Here is a 25,260-nt window from a genome sequence, read left to right as displayed (position 1 = left end):
GTTACCCAATAGGTGGCACTGTCACCAAATTGATTCATTATCATCAAGACTTTAGTGCAATCACACATGTAAAGGTTCATTTAAGTAGGTCAAAACATGTAAATATAGCCTCACATCCTGTCTGATGTGCCAGATGATGTGGAGACCATTCATTAACTTTTACTAAAGATCCTCTCCATCAATACAAGACTGTGATCTGGAAAGAACATAAAAACATATTCAGAAATTTTAAAATGAAACCAAGCTGTTATGGATGGACAGTGCTGTGTCCACTGTCTGCTTCAGTTGTTAATAATGGTAAACGTGGATATGAAAATATTTGTCCAATATCTTTAATGATTTTTTTTTCAATCTTATTTATTTTTTATTACAGAGCTACAAAACTTCTTGCAAACTCACAAAACAAACATGAGGAAGAAAGCAGAATATATTTTTGAGGGCAACAAAGACAATGAAGCACAACTCAAGGCTGTTTACACAGAACTGTTCATCACAGAGGGTGATATGAAAGATGTCAATCACGAACATGAGATTTTGAAGATTGATGATGTTTTCAAGAACAAAAAAACACATGACAAACCAATCAAATGCAATGATATATTTACTGAACTGAGGAAAAACAATGAAGAGAAGATTGTGCTGACCAAGGGAGTTGCTGGCATTGGAAAAACTGTATCTGTGCACAAATTCATCCTGGACTGGGCAGAAGGAGAAGCCAATCAAGATATACACTGTGTGTTCCTGCTTTCATTCCGAGAGATTAACTTAATGACAAATGAAGATTTCAGTCTCCATGAGCTTCTGCTAGAATTTTATCCTGAACTAAAGGACATGGAGAAGTCAAAGTTATATGAGGAATGTAAGCTTGCATTTATATTTGATGGACTTGATGAGAGTCGCCTGCTTCTGAATTTTAATACTAGGTCTCTGAACACTGTTGAGAAAAGATCGTCTGTAGATGTGCTGTTTACAAGTCTGGTCAAAGGTAAGCTGCTTCCATCAGCTCTTGTTTGGGTGACCTCACGACCAGCAGCAGCCAATCAGATCCCTCTTCAGTATGTGGGTTTGTTCACAGAGGTGCGAGGATTCAATGACCAACAGAAGGAGGAGTACTTCAGAAAGAGAATCACAGATGAGAATCTGGCCTCCAAAATAATCTCACACATTAAGACGTCTCGTAGTCTCTACATCATGTGCCACATTCCTGTGTTCTGCTGGATCACGGCCACAGTACTTCAGGATATTCTTATTGAGAACAATGGAGAGAACATCAGCACAACACTCACTGAAATGTACATTCACTTCCTGCTGATACAGATGGAAATAAAGAACCAGAAGTATGATAAACAAGAAGAAAGAGAATGTACAGAGCACTTGCAGTTAAACAAAAAGATGATTTTGAAGTTAGCCAAGTTAGCATTTGAACAGCTGAAGAAGGAAAACATTGTGTTCTATAAGGAAGATCTAAAAGCAAGTGGTATTGATGCGAGTAAAGACACTGAGTTCACAGGAATGATCGCTGAGATCTTCAAAAGGGAACACAGACTTCATGGAGCAAAGGTCTTCTGCTTTGTGCATATGAGTGTTCAAGAGTTTCTTGCTGCAGTGCATGTGTTCATCTGTTACCTGAACAAGGACATGCAGGAGCTTCAGTTTTTCTTTAAGCTGCCAGAACAAAATATCACATTGCAGGAACTACTGCAGAAGACTGTTAATAAGACCATGGAGAGTCAGAGAGGACATCTGGACCTGTTCCTGAGGTTTCTCATGGGAATTTCACTGGAATCCAGTCAAAACCTGCTCAAAGGTCTAATCACACACACTGAAGACACCACAGAGAGCGTCACAAAAACAGCTGAATACATTAAACAAGAACAAATTAAGTACAATATTTCAGATGAGTCTTCAGTAAACCTATTCTACTGCTTACTTGAGCTCAAAGATCATTCACTATATGAGGAAATCCAGAGTTACCTCAGTTCAGATGGGCATCCAGGAAGAAACCTCTCATCTTCAATGTGCACAGTGCTGATCTGCGTACTGCTCATGTCAGAGAAGGTGCTGGATGAGTTTAACCCAAAGAAGTTCACGTCATCATCTTCAAAATACACAAGACTCATTCCAGCTGTGAGATGCTGCAGAAAAGCCCTGTGAGTAATTTCACTGACTGCTATTCAAATAAATGTTTTGTTCTACATCACTAAACCATTTAAATTTCAAAATACTATGTGAAATATTTCCATCGATTTTGAAGAGTACAATAGGTTATTGGCAAAAAAAAAAAAAAAAAAATAAATTAGAACATTAGAAAATTAATCTGGCTAAACATTCTTTTCTGGCAGATTTGACAGCTGTGGTTTTGATGAAACATGCTGTGAAACTGTGTCTTCTGCTCTACAACAATCGAACTCCCATCTGACAGAGCTGGACCTGAGTAACAATCACCTGCAGGATTCAGGAGTAAAGCTGATTTATGATGCACTGAAGAGTCCACACAGTCAACTGAACATACTGAGGTTTGACATTCACATTCACTAAATCACTATGTTCAAGAATGTGGAAAAATAGGTGCTGTAATTAATTAAACATGTTGTGGTTCCTTTAAGAGCAGAGCTCCATTATGTGAACAGTCTGCAGCCGCATATGCCAGGGGTCCGATGGTTTTACTTTTAATTTCTGTTGCTCATTTAAGTTGTCTTCTTTTAATAAGTAACGCTGTTGCCAGGAGAATAAAGCTCGAGATGTGGAATGAGACCTGTGTGCGGTTTGGCTGATTTCTGCTGCAACTTGAGTTAGGCAAGCTATCCTTTAACCCTGACTCAGCGCGATACAGTGTCTCATAACTATAGCTAGCAGATATGTTCCCTGTCTATATTGTATGACTGCATCAATGGCATTTTCTCCAAGAACACAAGGCAGGTAATGCCTACTCAAAAAACCTGAACGAGAAAACAATCAGAGTTCCCAACCATCCTGGAAAACCTGGAATTTTGTAATGCAGTGTACCAGTTATAAGAATGAAATAATACCTGAACTTCCTTAATGATTTCTTTAAACAGTTTATTTTCAAAAAACTTTTTCATGTTAATTGGAAAAACAAGTTCCCTTCCTTATCGATTTAATTATTACAATACCTTTATTTTCACTTCATCAGTAAAATCCTCAGCTCTGAGGATCATATTATTCTTGGTTCTTGCCTGGAGTAGGACAGATTCGTTTGTTGATAACTTGACAACGACTGTGACTGCACAGATGCACAGATGAGTTATGAGCTTAACCCTCAGGAGTTGACCCTGAGGTATTTTTCAGGCCTCAGACATTCATATTTACTTAAGTGACTTATTGCATGAAGTGGTAATATTTTATAAGTGTACAGTAATACAGTATGTACAAATTATTTGCAAACTATAGTTAATCAATAATTTATAAACTGTTGTTAAAACATTAATAGACTATATACAAACAGGGAGGTCTTCATTGATTGTCACTGTAATTATCAAAATGTTATGGGTTATACAGTATAGTTTATACAGTATTCTATGGAAGGTCCCTATAAAACATGGAAACCCAATGTGTGTATATGTGCTTAATGTATTTGTAAACATTTTAAGGATCACTGAATATTAGTGCAATTAATGTCCAATAATGGGTGGTTTAAAGCACTTAATTTATGACTTAAATTATTGTCTGTGACCCAATCTAAAGTGAGAACAATCTGCAGTTAATAAGTTGTCAACAAAGCATTATCTAGCTCTTTACATATGAGGTAATTAAACACATTAATTACAGTGACAATAAATGATGAACTCACAATTTGTATATAGTCTACTAATGTATTAACTACAGTTTATAAACTATTAATGAACTAATATTTTTGAAATTATATAGAAGTGCTTTGTTATTGTATTCATATTATAAAATTTTATTCAGTACAAACATGCACTCCAGATTGTAAACTATATAACATATCTGATAAATTCACATTAATATGGCTTTTTGTGTTGTTCTCTTCACAGGCTGTGTGGGTGTCATCTCACTGATCAGTCCTGTGAAAGTTTATCTTCAGCTTTACAGTCTTCAAACTCTGTCCTGAGAGAGCTGGATCTGAGTAACAATGACCTTCAGGATCCCGGAGTAAAACTTTTTTCTGATGGACTGAAGAGCCCAAACTCTAAGATGGAGATATTGAGGTTGGAGTTTGAAATACCTGATTATTTAGTTTTTATTTATTTATTAAAAATAATCACACTAAGATTAATTCTGTATTCAATTACTTCTGTTCTTCTTGTTCAGGTTTTCCATATGTAATCTCACTGCTCAGTCTTGTGGGAATTTATCATCAGTTTTGAAATCCTCAAACTCTGTCCTGAGAGAACTGGACCTGAATAACAATGACCTGCAGGATTCTGGAGTGATGCTACTTTCTGAAGGACTGAAGAGTCCAAACTGTCAGTTGGAGATACTGAGGTAACTGGTTTTACATAAAATAATTAACAAAATGCTACCACAATAAATGGCTATTGAATTTTGTCAACAAATGTTCAGTCTGCTCTCAATGCAATGCCAGAACAAGAGACAAAAACATTCCTAGAAAGCATCCACATGTGGGCCACTTAAGGCAATGATATGGCACTGCTGGCCTTCTTATGACCTAGACAAAATGGATGTAAGCCTGAAGTGGCCTATATGTGACCCTGGATCACAAAACCAGTCTTAAGTCGCTGGGGTGTATTTGTAGCAATAGCCAAAAATACATGGATCAAAATTATAGATTTTTCTTTTATGCCAAAAATCATTAGTAAATTAAGTAAAGATCGTGTTCTATTAACATATTTTGTAAAATTCCTACTGTAAATATGTCAACACTTAATTTTTGAGTAGTAATATGCATTATTAAGAACTAAATTTGGTCAACTTTAAAGCTGATTTTCTGAATATTTAGATTTTTTTGCACCCTCAGATTTCACATATTCAAATAGTTATATCTCGGCCAAATATTGTCCTATCCTAACAAACCATACATCAATTAAAAGCCTATTTATTCAGCTTTCGCTTTCAATGTATCATGTATAATGTATAAATCTCAGTTTCGAAAAAATTTGACCCTTATGACTGGTTTTGTGGTCCAGGGTCACGTATGTAAAATAGCACAAATAACCCAAATGTATTTAAACACATGTGGCCCTCTTTAGGCAAAGATGCAGTGTTCATAGCGATGTGTAATCTGAATGTGACCCTAAAGTGGCCCATGGAGTGCCAACCAAATGTGGGGTAAGAGACTTACTGTGTAGGTAAGAGTGAGAAGCAATTAGGTTCAAACTTGTAAAGACCTGTTTTTAAAGTCAGAGACATTCAAATTGCTGCTTGCGCAAAACTTGGGTTGGAATGATTTTACCAACTTATTTGAACATTTAGGGAGGCCTTTTTTAAATAACCCTTCAATATGTTTTTTGATGCGTAACTCACTTAAGGCTTAGTGTGGCCCAGATAATACGTATTTATGCTTTATTTGGTTAATTATTAGCTCAAATGTGGCTGTGCAGTGGCTGACTTGTGGACCACTGCCAAAATGTCACCATTCCAGGGTTAGAATAAAAATCAACTGTGGGGGGCCGCTGTTGCGCGTTAAGCATGTAAGACGTGTTTTCGACCGCTCCCAGAGAAGGCAGCAGATTTGTTCAGTTATTTAACAGTACAACTTGTTTTTTTCTCGTAAAATGATTTAAAACTAGCTTCAGAGACTCTAAGATTACACTTGCATTAATCATAAGCGGTAAACATGGCGACGTCCCGCTCCAAAGCCGATACGGGTAGGGGAGGCCGCAACAAAGCCCCGATCTCCACAGACGACGCTAACAGATCCCCGAGGAATGAAGGTGCCGCGGATAACCCATCCGGGAATATTACTTGTCTTCAGATGATGCTGGACTCTGTCAAGAATGAGATCTGTCAGAAAATAGACTCATTATCTACTGACTTACGCTCGGAGATTGTCACAGTGCGATCAGACGTTAAAGGCTGGCTGGAACCTTTACAACAGATGGTCGAATCCAACACTAGTACCATCAAAGAATTGGAGCGTTCTTCTTCTGATCATAGCGATCGCATAACAGAACTGGAGAATTTGATTTCGACTCTCAACGATCGTCTAACTCATCTTGATGCGAAGTGCGAAGATTTGGAGGGTTCTAGGAGGAACAATATTCGCCTAGTGGGGCTCCCTGAAGGCAGCGAGGGTTCTCGTCCGACTGAATATGTCGCCCAACTTCTGCAGGAGGTGCTACAGCTTCGTGATAAGCCCTTGTTAGATCGCGCCCATCGTACACTGCGTGACAAACCAAAGAAAGGGCAGCCTCCTCGTCCTCTCGTCGTTAGAGTTCATTACTTTCACGTTCGCACTGAGATTCTTCAAAGGGCTGCGGAACTCTCTCCTCTTAATTACGACGGAAAGAGACTGTCTGTCTTTGCTGATTACACTACGGCGGTGGCCAAGAAGCGGTCTGCATTCAGAGATGTCAAACGTGTGCTCCACTCGTGTCCTGGAGTCAGGTTTGGATTACTCTTCCCCGCGGTGCTGAGGATCACTACAGCTGATGGAGTTTCACATAAGTTTGTGGAACCGTCCGTGGCACTAGACTTCATTCGCAAAAACGTGAAATCTACAGAAACTGTAGGTAATGATACATAGTTCATAGACTGATCTGACCTGAGTACCTTTACTGGACATCATTATGCCTACTTGTGGTACTGACCTTCTGTTAAAGGTAATTCACAAAAGCTGTCAAATGTAGTCGGGGGTAAACTTTTTTCTCAGGTTTTTTTTTTTTTTTTTGAATTAATGGTCTTTCTACTGTCATTTAAGTGGAACATTTTATGTTAAGGATGGACCAGGCTTGACATAATTTTACGAGTACTGTTCTGTGTATTGTTCCCTGTTAAATTTCAAATACTGCTGCCTTCTCTGAGGCAACATGTTGCGAGTCAGTTAAAGCTTGCGTTGCCTCAATGTGCTCAGTAAGAGAGTTAACGTTAAGGAAGGGTCATGCATGTGTCGTGTTTGGGGAGATGCTTTTTTTCCTTTTTTTTTTTTTTTTTCTTTTTTTTTTCGTTCTATGGACGTGCCAACTACAGATATATTTTATTTGGTTTAAGATGCTTTCACCAGTATTATTTTATTATATTTTATTCTATCATTATTCTTTCTTTACATTTGATTTTACGAAATCACTGTGAATAAGGTGCAGCCTAGGCCAGGGGGTAATAACCTAAGATTTGTAAGTTGGAACTGTTAGGGGGTAAATGAACCAGTGAAACGGAGCAAGGTGTTACACCATCTTCAACACTTAGGGGCACATATTGTCTACCTCCAGGAGACTCATCTTAAAGCCAAAGATCAGTTATTATTAAAAAGAAGATGGGTCGGTCAAGTCTACCATTCCACATTTCAGGGCAAAGCTAGAGGGACAGCAATCCTTATACATAAATCTGTGAAATTTGTATGTTCAGATGTTAAAACAGATCCAAATGGCAGGTATGTTATTGTCACAGGGAAAATTGGAAATACTGCACTTCTCTTGGTTAATATTTATGCTCCTAATTGGGACGATGACAAATTCTTTAGACATTTATTTTCCTCTCTGCCAGATATATCTTTATATTCTCTTATTTTGGGAGGGGATTTCAATTGTTGGCTTAACCCGGCTCTTGATCGTTCGTCTCTCAAACGTAATTCGCCCTCAAAATCAGCTCGTGCAATTCAAGCTTTTATGGAGGAGTTTTCAGTCTCAGATCCTTGGCGTTTTTTTAATCCACATGGTAAAGCATTCTCTTTTTTCCCATGTACACCAAACATTCACACGCATTGATTATTTTCTAATAGACAATAGACTTATTCAGTCAGTAGAATCATGCGATTATAATGCTATTTTAATATCAGACCATGCACCAGTAACCATGAATATTTACTTTGGGGGGCTTGATGGTACACATCCATTCTCGTATGCTATTAGACCAAAGTTTTGTGGAGTTTGTCTCTAATAAAATAGATTTTTTCATATCTACAAATAGCAGTCCAGAGATATCTGCATCTCTTTTTTGGGAGACTTTGAAGGCATTCCTTAGGGGGGGAAATCATTTCATATATTAGTCACAAGACAAAGTTAAACAAAAAGAGGCGTTCTGAGATAACACAGAAAATAATTCAGTTAGATAATATATATGCAGTCACCCCATCTTCAGATATATATAAGGAACGGCAGTCATTACAGGCAGAGTTTGATATTCTTTCAACAAGTCATGCGGAGAATTTACTATTGAGAACTAAGTCTAGGTATTATGAAGAGGGTGACAAAGCAGGTAGGTTATTAGCCTTACAAATAAGGCAGGAATTAACTGCCCACCTTATCCCCCAGATCCGAATGCCTTCAGGAATAACAACAGATCCTAGATTGATCAATGATCATTTTAAGGATTATTATACTTCGCTTTATACTTCTGAGCAAACTGCTAACTCCTCTGATTTTGATCATTTTTTCAGTGCCTTTAATATCCCAACAGTTAATTCTGATTCAGTCGATCAACTTGAAGCACCCATTAGCATAGTAGAACTTACCCAAGCTGCTACCTCTTTACAGTGTGGCAAATGTCCTGGACCAGATGGATATCCAGTAGAATTTTATAAGAAGTTCATGAGTAAATTGGCTCCCATATTAATAGAAATGTATAATGAATCATTTAAGTCACTAAAACTTCCTCAAACACTTAATCAAGCCTCAATCTCCCTGATCCTAAAAAAGAATAAAGACCCTCTGGAATGTTCCTCATATAGGCCTGTTAGTTTGCTTAATGTCGACTTTAAGTTGTTATCAAAACTATTATCAATGTGACTAGAATCTATATTGCCATCAATTATATCTCCAGATCAGACTGGTTTTATAAAGAATAGACATTCTTTTTTTAATATTAGACGATTATGTAATGTGGTATATAATTCTTTTTCCCCTTCTACCCCGGAAGCTGTAATATCATTAGATGCTGAGAAAGCTTTTGACCGGGTAGAATGGGGATACCTTTTTTTACACTTTAAAGAAATTTGGTTTTGGTGAAAGATTCATTTCATGGGTAAAACTGTTGTATTCCGCTCCCCAAGCCTCAGTCAGAACTAATAATACTCGTTCTGAATACTTCAACCTCCATAGATCCACTCGTCAGGGATGTCCCTTGAGCCCGCTTCTTTTTGCTATCGCCATCGAACCTCTTTCCGCTGCTTTGAAAGTTAACTCATTAATAAAAGGAATAACAAGAACAGGTATAGAGCAGAAGGTCTCGCTGTACGCAGACGATCTTCTTCTTTATATTTCTGATTTTACTGTGTCAGTTCCTGCGGTTATTAATATTTTGCAATCGTTTGGCTCTATTTCGGGCTATAAACTAATCTAGCCAAAAGTGAATTTTTCCCACTAAACTCGGCTGCCAAAAAATATCCCTTACACACTTTGCCATTTAAAGTGGCACAGGGTAAATTTAAATACCTTGGGGTTTGGATAACCAATAGATTCAAAGATCTCCTGAAGTCTAACTTTGATAATTTACTGTCCCAAGTTCAGAAAGACTTTGAGAGATGGTCAGTGCTTCCTTTATCCTTAGCTGGCAGAATTAATACCGTAAAAATGAATACCCTCCCAAAATTCTCTTATTTGTTTCAGTGTATCCCTGTTTTTCTACCTCAGTCCTTTTTTCGAAGACTTGATGGATTAGTCACAGAGTTTATATGGAATAAGAAAACTGCTAGAATTCGTAAATCACTTCTTCAACGTCCTAAGTCTCTTGGAGGTATGGCCTTGCCCAACTTTCAGTATTACTACTGGGCTGCTAACTTCAGAGTCTTTCAGTACTGGCTAAACCAACTCCAGTCCAAGTGTTCACCTATGTGGCTTACCTTAGAAATAACCTCATGTTCGCCCACCACATTAACAGCCCTGTTACATTCCCCTATTAACAGTTCATACTCTCCCTTTACCAAAAATATAATTGTAAAAACTTCACTGCGAATTTGGAGACAGTTTAGACGACATAATGGTTTACAAGCTTTTTCTATGTCTGCCCCTATAGCATCGAATTTTGTTTTCCCACCATCCATGATGGATAGGACCTTTTCCCAATGGGCAACATACGGCATATCAAAGTTTATAGATTTATATATAGATGATGTTTTTGCATCCTTTCAACAGCTTTCAGATAAGTTTTCAATGCCCAGAAATAATTTTTTCCGGTATTTGCAGGTTCGCAGTTTTATTCGTGATATGCATCCTCAATTTCCTAGTCTTCCGGTTACAACTCCTTTGGACTCATTCCTTGAACCAAGGTCTATTGGGAAAGGGATGATTTCCTACATTTATGAAAAAATATGTTCACTACATAGTAGGTCACTGACATCTTTAAAAACACAGTGGGAAGAAGACCTATCAGAAAATATTCCAGACGAACTATGGGAAAGTATACTAAATAGGGTGCATTCTTCATCTTTATGTGCCAATCATGGTTGGATCCAATGCAAAATACTCCACCGTATTCACTGGACTAAGGTCAGGCTCTCCAAAATCTACCCTGATATCGATCCCATCTGTGACCGCTGTCGTCAGGGTCCAGCAACCCTGACACATATGTTCTGGTCCTGCCCAAGTTTACATGGATATTGGGTCCAAATTTTTGACACAATATCTCAGGTGGTTGGGACAGTAATCAAACCTGTAGCGATAACAGCACTTTTCGGTGCACTTCCCTTACCAGTTCATCACCTAGGCTACAAGGCAGACTTTGTGGCCTTCGTATCCCTACTGGCTAGACGTTTGATTCTAATGCAATGGAAATCATCTGAGTCACCTACTCACTCAAGGTGGATTAAAGAGATTTTTCACTATATCAAACTGGAAAAAATTAGGCATGCGCTGAGGGGCTCTTCCAAGAGCTTCTATAAAATTTGGGGCTCTTTTCTTGAGTATATGGAAACGTATACCTCCCCTGTTTAAATGGAAATAGTGTTTCTGTTTTGTTTTTCCCCCAGTGGAGGATTTATATGGATATGTATGTTTGATTCAATTGTTAAATTCTCTCATTGTATTTGGCACAGTGCAGAAGTATTATCATTCCTTTATTTATTATTAATATTATGATTAGTATTTGCTTTCTTTTGTTTTATTTTGTTTGTTTTGTTTGTTGGTTTTATTGGGTGGGTGGGTGGGTGGGGGAGGAGGCTAGGAGGGGTCATCTGTGTGTTTTGGGGTGGGGGGTAAATATTTGTTCTTTACTGCTAGGGGCTATTGATTATATCTTTCATTTCGATCATTTCTTTTTTTTTTTTTTTTTTATTCTGATCCCCTTTTTTTGTATATAGTCTTGGCAAAAAGTTATTTAAACTGTATTTTTGAAATGTTTTTGAAAATTTTGTAATACTTGAAAATGTATAAATAAAGCAAGGAAAAAAAAATAAAAAAATCAACTGTGGCCCACATTAGGGCCAGTTTTGGTTTATTTGGTTGGCTTACATGCAGCAATGCTAAGGCTTACTTGAGGCCCAAATCTGGTAAACAGGACTGCGCAATATGTGGTCTGGAACAAGGTGTTTGAATCTGGACCAGAATTAAAATCAGTGTTGCCCCGATTGGGCCAGTTCTGTTTTTTTTGTTTTTTTTATTTCATGGCTGACACTGGCCCTTCCTTTGGCTTGTAGCCCAAATTTGGCAAACAGGAGCAGACCACCCAAGTGCCATTATTCCATGCAGTATGTGGGTTAGATGAAAGTGTCAGGTGTGGGCCTGATCTGGGCCTCAGGAATTTTGCTATCTGGGTTTGCAGGCATTTTTTCCATGTTCATACAGTTGTCTGTAAATTTGGATTGCATTAAGAATAAAAATGATTATATATAAAATACTGTACACTCAGTTCAGACATAGCACAGTGCTCATTCAGTGAATGCACAGCTAACAGATGTATTTTGAGTCTAGATTTAAATATGGCTACTGTTTTAGTACATCTGATCTCTTCTGGAAGCTGGTTCCAACTGCTGTAATATGCTCAGATTTTCTGGTTCTAGTCAGAATCCTGACAGCAGCGTTCTGTATGAGCTGCAGCTGTCTAATGGTCTTCTTGGGAAGGCCGGTGAGGAGACCATTACAGTAATCCACCCTGGTGGTAATAAAGGCTCTCCAAGTCTTGACTGGAAACATCTAATTCTTGTAATGTTTGTGAGATGATAATATGCTGATTTAGTTATGTCTACGCCTATGTTTGACCAAGCCAGTTTATGACTATGTCTTTTTCAAAGTCCTTTAATAAAAGCTTGCATTTGGATCCGCCCACTTCACGCATCCTTCACTCCGTAACAACCAGAGTATGTAAGTGGAGTGGAGTGACAACAATTTCCCCTCCGCACTCCGAGCATTTTATAACCGCTCCGCTCCAGCTCCGCTCCGGATTCACCGTTTCCCACTCCCGCTCCACTCCTCACTCACTGATACCAGTAACACTATTTTAAACTATTTCAGTGTGTTTGAAATACCACAGTTCTGTTCATAACGTATAATAAAAGAAGAAAATAACAGTAATAAAACAACAGGATAGTTTTAAAGTGGCTTATTGGAACACTAGTGTGCAAAATTTTTTCCTCATGCCAAGCTAACATGGTTGTCAGAATTAAAAGGTTTGCACTTGAAAGTATTCAGTATCTTGAAGGAACAAACTAATTCATTGAAAAGTAATTTTCTGCTAATGTTCATTGTCGTCATCCTAGTCTTCACATTCTTTATGATTTGAGCGATCCATCTCTATCAAGTTAGCTAAATAGGCAGGTGAATTCTTGTTAAATACGCAGTTAAATTATGGGCCGTTGTCATGAATTGTACTCATGATGGAGCGATGCTGGAGCATTTTGGGAGCGAGTAAAAACCATGACGCTCCGACTTTTAAAATCTCCGCTCCTCACTCCATTAAAAATCACACCGCTCCACTCCACACTCCGCTCCCACTCCGCTCCAGTACTCTGGTAACAACACTATTCACTGACACACAGTAAACTAATGTTTTAGAACGACTGAGTCTACAGTAAATGCTGGTCGCATTAACTCAGCTCTGCCAATACTGTGAGTTTGGGCAACTTTTAGATTTAAAAATATTATTTTCAAATAATATTTTAATTTTTTAAATATGTACACATTTTCACCTAATTGTTTGCCTCATAGTGCAAATGTCTCTACAAGTTGAGAAGTGCGTGTCATTGGATATTACTGATTTTATGTTTTTTTTTGTTTTTTTTTGATCAACGACACATTTCTCCAAACGCAGGTCTTAAATCTAAAAGGGGTTTAAGTCTAAAAAGGGGTGGAGTGGGTAGACTAGGGTGTGTAAAGAGGGAGAGAAGAAGAAGAAGAGTGGAACAGGCAGACAGAGATGAGCAGAGAGGTGATATAAAAAAGAGGAGAGGAGAAGGAGAGGGAGAGGAGGACATTGGTGTAGTGGAAAGAGCAAGAGGATAAACTGTATGAAGACCTTGACAGAGAAGAAGTGTAGAGTGAGGTGGAACAATAGGTAGAAGATAAAGACAATTTTTAAATTCAATCAGTTATTCTTAATACACTACGTAAGAAATAATGACCTCTTCTGTATAGAAGCTAGAGAACAGATCTAAAGTCTTTAAAAGAGTTTGTCAAAACAGTTCTATATTTATAAATATTGTGCTATGATTTCTGATTTGTAGTCCTCCTGGGACAACTTCTGTTCTTTACATGTAAATGTCCAAACATTATTCATAATTGAAGTTTGAGAACATTCAGCTGGACAATCAAGACTATTTTGAATGGAACAAGAGCATTATTTATATGATGGTCCAGAACAACATCACCAGCCATGGGGAAGTGGCCTGTGGAGATGATGAGAGGAGCTTGTCAAGCATGGATTCAGCCTTCTCACATTTTTTGTTTCCTCTATGATGTAAGCACAGCAAGTATGTAGTGTAGAGAAAATGCAGATAAAAAAGCAGATTAAATTCTCTTCCAGATGTAAATGAAAGGCAGTATCAATAATTCAGTGTAATTCATGTATGACAGCAAATAAACACACCCACACCCACACACACACACATACACGTAAATGTATATATTCTAATATTGTGTTGGTCCCCCTTTTGCTGCCAAAACAGCTCTGACCCATCGAGGCATGGACTTCACTAGAGCCCTGAAGGTGTGCTGTGATTTCTGTCACCAAGATGTTAGTAGCAGATCCTTTAAGTCCTGTAAGTTGTGAGGAGGGCCTTCACAGATTTGACTTCACATCCCACAGATGCTTGACTGGATTGAGATCTGGGGAACTATCGCGGGTATCACATCAGAGGCAGCATGATCAAGAGTCATAAATATCAAACATGTTTCATATTTATGATTTGAGATCTTGCGGGTGCTGACGTGATCAGGAACAATAAATTAATCTTAATGACAACACACAATTGAGGATTTTTTTTGGACAAAAAGTAATTTGCGACAAGCCTTGAATCAGGCTATTTCCCCTGATTGCTTAGGGGTGGAAACTTTTTGTGACCAGCTGTTTTTATTGAATAATCAGTTCAATATAAAAAGGAACAACAAACACATTCATGTGATGTGGACTGTTGTTGTATGCATTTGTAGGTTGTCTGGCTGTATGGTGACAGAGAAAGGCTGTCGTTATGTGTCTTCAGCTCTGAGTTCAAACCCCTCACACCTGAGAGAGCTGGATCTGAGCTACAATCACCCAGGAGATTCAGGAGTCAAGCTGCTTTCTGAAAAACTGAAGGATCCAAACTGCAAACTGGACAAACTCAAGTATGTCAAGCAGGAGGTTTTATTGTTTAAACATTTCAGCGTTTCTGTATATCTATATGAGTCTAGGAGTTTCTAGAGGATGCAACAATCTAAAAAATATTAATGATCACTAATCTGAGGAGTAAAATCTAAAATAAACTGTTCAGACAAAGCAAATTAACAAAAAAAAAGCAGCAGCAACCTTCCTACAGCTTTCATAAAAGGTAGAAACAAACATTTAAAATGATAATTTATGTTGCACACATTAACAACTTGTAAATAAAGGAACAAGAAAAACCCTAACTTTGAATATTACAAGTTACACGTTGATATCACTATTACAGTAAATTAGCTGACATTACCTCAGATTAAAGAAAAAAAAACTCAACCATAAGAATACACAACAGTTTCAACAAAAAAGTTGGGCAGGACAGAGACAGCACTCTGGAAAATGTTTCTTAGCTGCTGCGATCAGCTTCCTGACAAAAAGACGAGGGGAGCCACAGAGGAAAACACAGAAAACACAAATGACAGTACACCACAAAATAAGACAAGTCAAGTCACCTTCATTTCTATAGTGCTTTATACAATTCAGTTCAATACCAATCTCAGTGTTGCAGGATGTGATTCAGCTGTAAAGCAGCTCTTCAGTTCAAGGAACCCAAACTGACAGAAATGGAGAAAAAAACGTTCTACCTCAGTTGGGAACCAGTTCTGAGAAAGTAGAGCTGCTGTTTAACTAGTAGTAGATGACTGACTACCAGAGATGTTATTGTCAATAAGCAGATCTTGATCTCTTTGTGTCTTCATTACTTTAAACCAAGCAGAACAGTATGATATTTAACAGCACTTGCATGTCAGGATACTGTACTCAGTGGAAACACAGAATGAAGTTATGACAACACATTATTATAATGCAAGGTTGTAAAATAATTTCTCTTCAAGGTTGTGAAAAAAATGAGTGTGTCACATTTTGTTTCCCTGTGATGTAGAAAGGGGACCTTATTATAATATTACCGCCCCTTATTCTGCACAATTCCACCCACGGCACTGCAATTGTGTTTTTCCCAGCCTCAAAGGAGACAAGAGAGCAGTGGATTTATATGACTTATTTACTGTATATTACGCTGCTGCCAAACAGATCTAATATAAACATGCAATTTCTTTCCTAGCTGTTTGTCTTCACAGACATAACTTCACAGACTTAAAACAGTCACTTGCTGTCACCTATTGGTGGTTTACTTTCATATTTAAAAGTAGCTTATCTTTGTAATTTTTCCAATATTTTATAGTTTTATGTTAAAAAAACACTGATTTTAAACACCAAGCTCATAACATTAATTATACTGTTGCAATTTTGCCAATGTAAATGCTTTCATGCTACATTTTAGCTAATTAAATGTGTTGATGCATTTAAATAGCACATCAGCTACTTCTGTTTTTTCTGCAGTGGAAAGATTGATTACATTTCATGTGGTTAGTGGAAAATGCCCTTTAAATAGTCAAAGAAGAGACATGGAAATCAATTTAAATACATTTTAGTATGCAGTACCTTTAGTCAAAGAAAAAATAATTTCCAACAACAAAATTATGTAGCCAATAAAAATGCTGAGTGGCTAGTAATTATGGAAAACCACTAGCCACAGTAGCTGGTAAGCAAAAAAGTTAATGTCAAGCCCTGTTTGTAACTCCTGTATTTTAACATAAGTTTGTGTGTCTTTTGACAGTTTAAGTAATAAGACATTAAAGAGAACTTAGTTTAGTACTCACATGCCGTGTAACAGCTGCTTTCTGTCCGTCATTCGGTGTGAAAGAGCCAGAAAACCATATATCATGCTTTAATTTGTGGTTTTTAAACAGTGATGGAGAAATGAGCTAATCTAAGTTTTATATGCATAATGGAGCAGTACATGTAGTTTTGTGTCCTACGATCAAATTCTGGTCTCCACTCAAATTTAAAAGCTGCTGTCAGTTAATGATGATTTTGAAGAACTCTGTTGTTCTGTCTCTGTTGCTGTTGTTACTGGTAAGGAATATGGGCTTGACTCCCATTGTATGTTCACACAGACAGAGTATTCGAAAAGGACTGTTAGCTGCTGTGTGAAATGGACATTTCGAGACTCACACCTGTAAATAAATCCAGTTGCATTTTCAAAAATGATATAATAAATGATCTAGTAAAACATTTTGAGGAATTAATAAACTTCAACAGAACAATTACATTTTGATATTATTTTTTTATTCTCTTAAAACACATTGTTCTCTTACATGTTCTCACAACATGTCAGCCGAATTTTAAAATATATATGTTAATTAGATGTGTCTATTACCTGTCTAGCGATGTGTGTTTATGTTGAAATGTACTAAAAAACAGTTTGACTTTTCAAATCTTCCATTGCGTGTCATTCTATTTATGCTGGCTCGTGTGGTTTATATTTAGCATTTCAGAACTGTGACGTTATTTCCGGTAAGGGAGCATAATGAGCACGGATGCTCCATAGAATTTGCGATGCATTGTGGGATTTTTCAGGGAGCCCTTAAAATGGCTGACTTCCTGATCAGTGCCCTGACTAGTGAACAATGGAGCTGATGAGACACACTCAGAATGTTCAAATGAAACAAGACTATTCAAACTCCAACTGTCAAACATTCAAATCTAAACTGAAGCCCAAGCTTCCTTTCTATGTACGATTTTGGTAACACTTTAGATTGTGAAACACATATTTACTATTAACTAATAATTTTTCCTCAATAAACTCGTAGTTAGTAAGGTAGTTGTTAAGTATTGAGTGGATTAAGGGATCCAAAATATATAGTCATACAGAATAACATTAATGAATGAATTATTTCGCATTTATATAGCACTTTCACTGTGCATTGGATACACCCAAAGAATTTACAATCATTGGGGGATTTTCTCACCCAGCACCAGTGTGCAAAATGGCTGACTTCCTGATCAGTGCAGGACCTGACCAGTGAACAACACACCAGCTAATGGGAGACACACTCAGAATGTTCAAATGGAAACAAGACTATTCAAAGGCCAACTGTCAGGAACATTCAAATCTAAACTGAAGGCCATGCTTCCTTTTAATGACCATTTTGAGTCAACACGGTTTACATTGATAATGACAGTATTTTTTAAGTAATAATTTCCCCATCAATACACTGGGGCATTAGGTTAGTAAGGGTGAGTTGGTTACACCTCTTCCAACAGCAACCTAGTTTTCCCAGGTGGTCTCCCATCCAAACTGACCAGGCTCAGCCCTATAGTCATACAGAATAAGGCATCAATGTGTGCTTTATAGTTACTAACAAACAGCCTATATGCTTGTAATCTGCATGATAATAAGCAACCAGTTAATAGTGAGAATTAGTCCTTAAAATAAAATACAGCTGTTTCTGTATCAATTCTGCAGCACATGTGCAGCAGTTTAAAAGAACAGCGTTTAGTTGAAAAGTGCAAGGTTACTAAAAAATAATGAAGTATAATATAAAGGCTACAACAAGGTTTAATCTGGCCACAGAGGAATGCAACTGAGGTTGGCTGATATAAAGAGACGTAATAGTTGAAACAGAGCTTCAGTCGTGCGCAATACTAAAATATCTGCTAAGTGTGTTACTTATTTTTTGTCAGCCTGGCAAACCATGTGTACTCGCTTTCTCTCTGCTGTGGATAAAAGCACCGGCTTTCTGAAAACACAATCTCCAGTGATCTCCACTTTATATTCTATTCTCAGAAAAGTGTCATTCATCAAGTGTACATTTACGAGAGAGACTATATGTATGAATTGCCGCCGTTTTTTTGCCGTGTTTCTCTTTTATCAGTGCAGCCGTGGCATTAAATTACTTCTAAAAAAATTATATTACAAACTCCTTGATGAGAAAGATAATGTAGCTCTTCAGTGGCAAAGCTATTTTCTTGATAAAACTGGCGGGCAGCACTGAAGATTCTGTGTTGCTGAATGTGTGTGTGTGTGTGTATCTGGTATTTGTCACGTCATGGGGACCAAATGTCCCCACAAGGATAGTAATACCAGTAAATTTTAGGTCCCCATGGGAAACAGGCTTATAAATCATGCAGAATTTGTTTTTTTAAGAAAGTAAAAGTGTGCACGGTCTTCTGTGAGGGCTAGGTTTAGGTGTAGGGTGATAGAAAATATGGTTTGTACAGTATAAAAACTTTTTTGATAATAATTGCGTTTTGCTCTCGTCCAGGTTCTGCATGGTTTTTGCAAATGTGACCCTGGACCACAAATCCAGTCCAGGTTCTGCATGGTTAAAGTACAAAGTCAGCAGCGCCAAATAACTAACAAACCATAATCATGGAAAGCTTATTTATTCAGTAACAGCTCAATTTTCGAATTTCGTTTTGTGTTCCAGGGTAACAAATAATCAGTAATAACTCACAGTGCCTCTGCTAGTGAAAATAATCACAATCATACAATTGCCAGCTGGTGATATTGGTCAAGCTTTTACAGTGTATTTGCAGGTTGTTTTGAATGTGCTGTAAAATGGGGACATTTCTGGGGACAGATCCAGTCAGGGACAGGACACCAAAAACCGGGACTGTCCCCAGAAACCCGGGGCGTCTGCTCACCGTACTGAATGTGAGATATATGGAGATACACTGCCCTACTAGCACCCGCCCCATGTTCCCTAGCAACTGCACAGCAACACCCTAGCAACCACCTTGTGTACCTTAGCAGCAACATAGCAACAACCTAGCCACGACCACAAGTACCCTAGCAACCAAATAGCAACACCCTAGCAACCACCCAAAATGTGTTATCAACCAAACAGTAAGTACCATAGCAACCATATAGAAACAGCCTAGCAACCACCCCAAGCACCTTAGCAACTGCATAGCAACACTCTAGAAACCACCCAGAACATCCTAGCCACTACATAGTAACACCCTAGCAACCACACTGAGTGCCTTTGCAGATGCACAGCAACCACCCAGAATATGTTATCAACATCACTGCAGCCAATCAAGTACCCTGGCAACTACATAGCAACAGCCTAGCAACTACCCCAAGTACCTTAGCAAATGCATAGCAACCACCCATGTGCCATGGCAACTACACAGCAACAGTCTAGCAACCACCCTAAGTTACTTAGCAACTGCATAGCAATCACCCAAGTACCCTGGCGACTTCATAGCAACAGTCTGGCAACCACCCTAAGTACCTTTGCAACAGCCTAGCAGCCACCCTGAGTACATTGGCAACTTAATAGCAACAGTTTGTTGTGTTTTCTAGTGTGGATCATGGAGGAGAATCCAGGATTACAGCAGGACTAAATAAATGTACGTCTACAAACACACACACACATCTGTAGTGATTGTTGTTGTATTATAATTATATGTGTCTGTTCTTGTGTTCAGATGCCTGTTTTCTCACGCTGGATCCAAACACAGCAAACAAATATCTCATTCTGTCTGAGGAGAACAGAAAGGTGACATTTGGGTATCAGTCGTATCCTGATCATCCAGACAGATTTGATGTTGTGTGTCAGGTGTTGTGTAGAGAGAGTGTGTGTGGACGCTGTTACTGGGAGATTGAGTGGAGTGGACGTGTGTTAATATCAGTGTCATATAAGAGCATCAGCAGGAAGGGACGGGGTGATGAGTGTCGGTTTGGAAATAATGATCAGTCCTGGAGTTTGATCTGCTCTCGCTCCAGTTACTCATTCAGACACAATAACATATGGACTAATCTCCCTGTGAAGCCCATTATCAGTAGAATAGGAGTGTATGATAATTATATGAGTAGAATGGGAGTGTATGTGGATGAGAGTGCAGGAACTCTGTTCTTCTACAGCGTCTCTGACACAGTGAGTCTCATCCACACTGTCCAGACCACATTCACTCAGCCGCTCTATCCTGGGTTTAGTGTTGGGTCTGGATCATCAGTGAAACTGTGTTGATGAATTAGAATAGACTGATGAGAAATTCTACCCATAATGCTGCTGAAATGTTTAATAGACAGTACATAAGAACTGTACTGAAACAGTGATCCCTAAAATGGTTATAAAAGCTGAAACATATAAAAATACTGAGAATGTGTTTGACATAAAAAAAAAAAGACTTACACAGCAAAAGATGCAGTGACCTGAGGCTGAATGGCCTTTGGTTTTATTTAGCTGTGATTGACACACAAACAAAAGGGAATAGAAAATAACATCACTGAATATTAGGGTTGGGTATCGTTTGAGGTTTTTTCGATACCGGTGCCAAATCGATACTGTAATGAAACATGACAAACTATTTAGTGTTTTACAGTTAACATTATGTGATTTGCCTTCCTTTCTTTTTTAAGCATAAGCACTTAATGAAAATGAAAAATACCTGATATCGTTTCTCCAGATCTCCCCAGACTTTCTCTTTCAAAGTACTGATAAACACAGTGTCCTGTTCAGCCACTTTAAAATGCTCCAATGAATATCTCTTAATGCTATTTACAGTACATATTGTTACATGAATGTGCAAGATTTCAACCATAAATAAATTGTAAATGTTTGCTAGATTAGACATTACCTGTCTAGTGATGTATGTTTATGCTGAAATATGATATTGGTTTGTGTTTTAAAATCGGTCAAATGTCATTTTGTAGTGAATTATCTCTTAAGTTTTGAGCTTCAAAACTTCCTATAAGGGAACATAGTGAGCATTGATGCCTCCTGGTTTTCACAGCTATTTAGGGAGCACACATTTCAGTGCACAGTAAAAAATTTTGTGATTAAGGCATCCCTTAAAGGAGAAGTCCACTTCCAAAACAAAGATTCACAGATAATGTACTCACCCCCTTGTCATCCAAGATGTTCATGTCTTTCTTTCTTCAGTCATTATGTTTTTTGAGGAAAACATTTCAGCATTTTTCTTTATATAATGGGCTAATATGGTGCCCCTATTTTTAAATTCCATAATGCAGTTTAAATGCGGCTTCAAACGATAAAATGATTCCAGCCGAGGAAGAAGGGTCTTATCTAGCGAACCAATCGGTTATTTTCATTCAAAGAATACAATTTAAAATGCTTTTTAATCTCAAACATTCGTTTTGCCTTTCTCTCTCTGAACTCTGTGTATTCTGACTCAAGACAGTTAGGGTATGTCAAAAACTCCAATCGTATTTTCTCCCTCAACTTGAAAAATTATTCCGAAATCATTCTACATCGCTGCAGAAGTACGACCCAGTATTTACAAAGTGAACATGCAAAGAAGATCAAACTCCCTTAACAAAAAAGGTAAAACAACGATATTGGGCGATTTTGAAGTTGAGGGAGAACATGAGATGGGAGTTTTTCAACATACCCTAACTGTCATAAACCGGAACAAAACAGAGGTTGTGATGAGCAGGACAAGACGAGCATTAGAAATGAAAAAGTATATAAATTGTATTGTTTTTATTAAAATAACAGATTGTTACGCTAGATAAGACCCTTCTTCCTTGGCTGGGATCGTTTACAACCGCATTTGGGATCGTTTGAAGCCGCATTTAAACTGCATTTTGGAAGTTCAAAATCAGGGGACCATATCAGTCCATTATATGGAGAAAAATGCTGAAATGCTTTCCTCAAAAAACATAACGACTGAAGAAAGAAAGACATGAACATCTTGGATGACAAGGGGGTGAGTACATTATTTGTAAACTGTTGTTCTGGAAGTGTAGTTCTCCTTTAACCACTGACTAATGATCAAGGGACCTGAGATATACACACCCATAGTTTAGGTAAATTTATAGTTAAACTGAAGACCTTGATTAGTTTGTTAAGGCGCAATGGACTAGGTTGGAGCAAAACGCATGTAAGTGGACCTCGAGAGACAATGTTGAGATCTCCTGCAATATGTTCTAAACATGACAATTCAGAGAGGCAGGATGACTGCTAGATTGATGACTTACAACTCTGGTTTCCAGTCCTGGGCATTGAGGACCAAAGTTCTGCAGAGTTTCTGGTGATCCTTGATCAGCTGCTCAGGTCTGCTTAATTGGTGTTGGAGCTATCAATCCACTGAAAAATAAGAAGCAATATGAAGTCACAGATGCATTTTTATTTATTCTTGTTAGTCTTACTATATTCTTAATATAAGTTATCATTACCTTGTGTTTTATTGATGATTTTCAGTCTCTGAAATAGAAAAGTTCTATTAGTTATGAATGGCATCATACCAGTTTTAACACCGTGAGCAAAATGCATACAACATACGACACAATACGAACCTATTATAATCAGTGATGCTGTCTACACTGGATGAGGCACAGCACAACACTACAAATCCCTGACAGCAAATTGATGCTGTGTTCTATTTACCATGTACTGACACAAAGTTCAAATGATTTTCAACGGTCACTCTGGTTTGCATCCAGCATAGACAGACAATCTTCGTCATTGTGCATTGCATTCCTGGTATACAATACAAATCACTAAAGGATATTACAAAATAAGTCTTTTATGTTCACCAAGAAAACTGCATTTATTTGATCATACATAAAAACTGTAACGTTTATTATTACAATTTAAAATAACCGTTTTCTATGTGAATACATTGTAAAATGTAATTCGTCATAAATAGAATGCGGTAGCAGTTTACTGTATGGGATTTGTTGTGTCGTGCCGTGCACATCCAGCGTAGACAGCATCAATGATTATAATGGGTTCTACTAGAGTTGCACAATTAATCGTTAAAAGATCGCAATCTCGATTCGACCCCCCACACGATCTTAATCCAGCATTTATACGATTCAGCCAATTATATTTTCAAGGACAGGAGACGATCATAACTCGTTTGATCTCGAGATAACACGCAATCACTCACAGCGGGCGTGATGACGCCTGATGTCACATGCGGTTTTGCGCGGGCAGCGGACAGATGTGCTTGTTACCTGCACCAGAACAGTGGATGCGAGTCATGCGGCATTCGAGTTAGAAACAAACAGAAATTAAACAGAGAAGAATGAGTGAGGCAGAGCAATGTGCAAGTCTGTTAACAACCCCGACATTTTAGTACCTAAAAAAGGATCTTATTGTGTAGGTTTACTTTGGTTTCAAACCAATCAATTCACCAGTCACATCAATTCAAGCAACATTATTCCATGCAACACCGCACCCAACAACCTCCCCCAGACACAAAGAAATAACGGACGCAATCGTGTTTCACCTGGCTAAAGATATGGCTCCTGTGACCACTGTTGCAAAAGATGGGTTAAAAAAACTCATCCAAGGCCTTAAGCGCTATTACGTGTCCTCTCGTAATTATTTTTCGCACGTTGCAATCCCTGCTCTAAAACTGTAAAAGTCACTGCAAAATAGTAGGCTCAATATCAGGTCATCATCATCTTGGACTAGGAAAAAGGACCACTCTTAATTTGCATGTTCTATACCTTTCACATTTGTGTCCTGCAAGTAGCATATATGTAGTTATAGATGCATGCTGGATTGAGATACAGTGCGTACGCAGTGGGAAGCTGGCATTTGTACATGGAGAGCACATATATAACTGTGGTCCTGTGAAGGGGGTTTTACCTACAGCTCACAGAGGTGCTTCACATCTAAAAACAGAAGGAATTCAAATCTAGATACATGCCTGCAAAATGCCTATTCTCTTCAGAGAGGACTCGACTCTGCATGGCTTCTTTACCTCGCATGGGTTTGGTTCTGGTTCCTTCACGTAAAGGGAGTAAAATGCATATTACATAATAGCTTAGCACATGTAAAACACAAGAATTACAATTTAGACAAAGATTTTTGGCCTGTAAAAATTTGGCCATAATTCTTACCACGGTGACCTCATATTTCCTCTTTCTAGGGATGTGGAAAATTGGGTCCAGATTTCCCTGGCCATCTCTATTCCCTGCTTGGTAAGTGGGCAAATCTCCGGCCACGGCTGTAATAATAAATTTATAAAAATTTAATGTTTACCTTGCTCCCTCGATTACCGCTAATAATATCTTGAATTTGTCTTGATTTTTTTAAAGACACTGGTACCCTACAATCTCAAGATTCTCCACCAATACTGTGCACGACCACTTCCTTAAGCAAGGCATGTCATGCTGAAAAAGACAGAGTACTATAAATTTACAGATCAAGCTGCAAATTAAGTTAATATGGAGGCCCAACTCACTGTTTCCAGTCTAAAAATACAGGCCCACATGTTTACATACAGCAAAACAGGATGACAAACCCTGACAACCCTCATAGCAGGAAGAAAAAAACTCCCCCCAAAAAACACAAAGGTAAAAAGGGAAGAAATCTCAGGAAGGACCACAGGCTCATTTCTGGACTAAATCCCCATATATATGAGTATTGAATTTATACTGTTTCAATTGTGAAATCAAATGGAGCCTCCATGACAACATACCAGGAGTACTGCAAATATAGCAAAGTTTGTACAATTCGTTTTTGTGTGCATGTTGTGAAGTCAGCAAGCTAA

The 25,260-nt window shown here is 38.0% G+C and overlaps 1 protein-coding gene across 1 annotated transcript; it reads left to right on the top strand.

Annotated features, from left to right (window-relative positions):
* Positions 1–373: 373 nt before the first annotated feature.
* Positions 374–20,759, top strand: LOC127157706 (NACHT, LRR and PYD domains-containing protein 12; the record flags this gene model as incomplete). Its single annotated transcript, XM_051100967.1, has 7 exons — positions 374–2,150; positions 2,343–2,516; positions 4,017–4,190; positions 4,294–4,467; positions 14,676–14,849; positions 20,093–20,139; positions 20,218–20,759. Coding segments are annotated over 7 exons (3,062 nt in total), but the record flags the coding sequence as incomplete, so codon positions are not given.
* Positions 20,760–25,260: the final 4,501 nt, after the last annotated feature.

This window comes from Labeo rohita, unplaced genomic scaffold (assembly GCF_022985175.1).
Source record: "Labeo rohita strain BAU-BD-2019 unplaced genomic scaffold, IGBB_LRoh.1.0 scaffold_1171, whole genome shotgun sequence".
Taxonomy (NCBI): Eukaryota; Metazoa; Chordata; class Actinopteri; order Cypriniformes; family Cyprinidae; genus Labeo; species Labeo rohita.
Note: the sequence above shows the minus strand (reverse complement) of the source record. Positions and strands in the feature narration are given on the sequence as shown.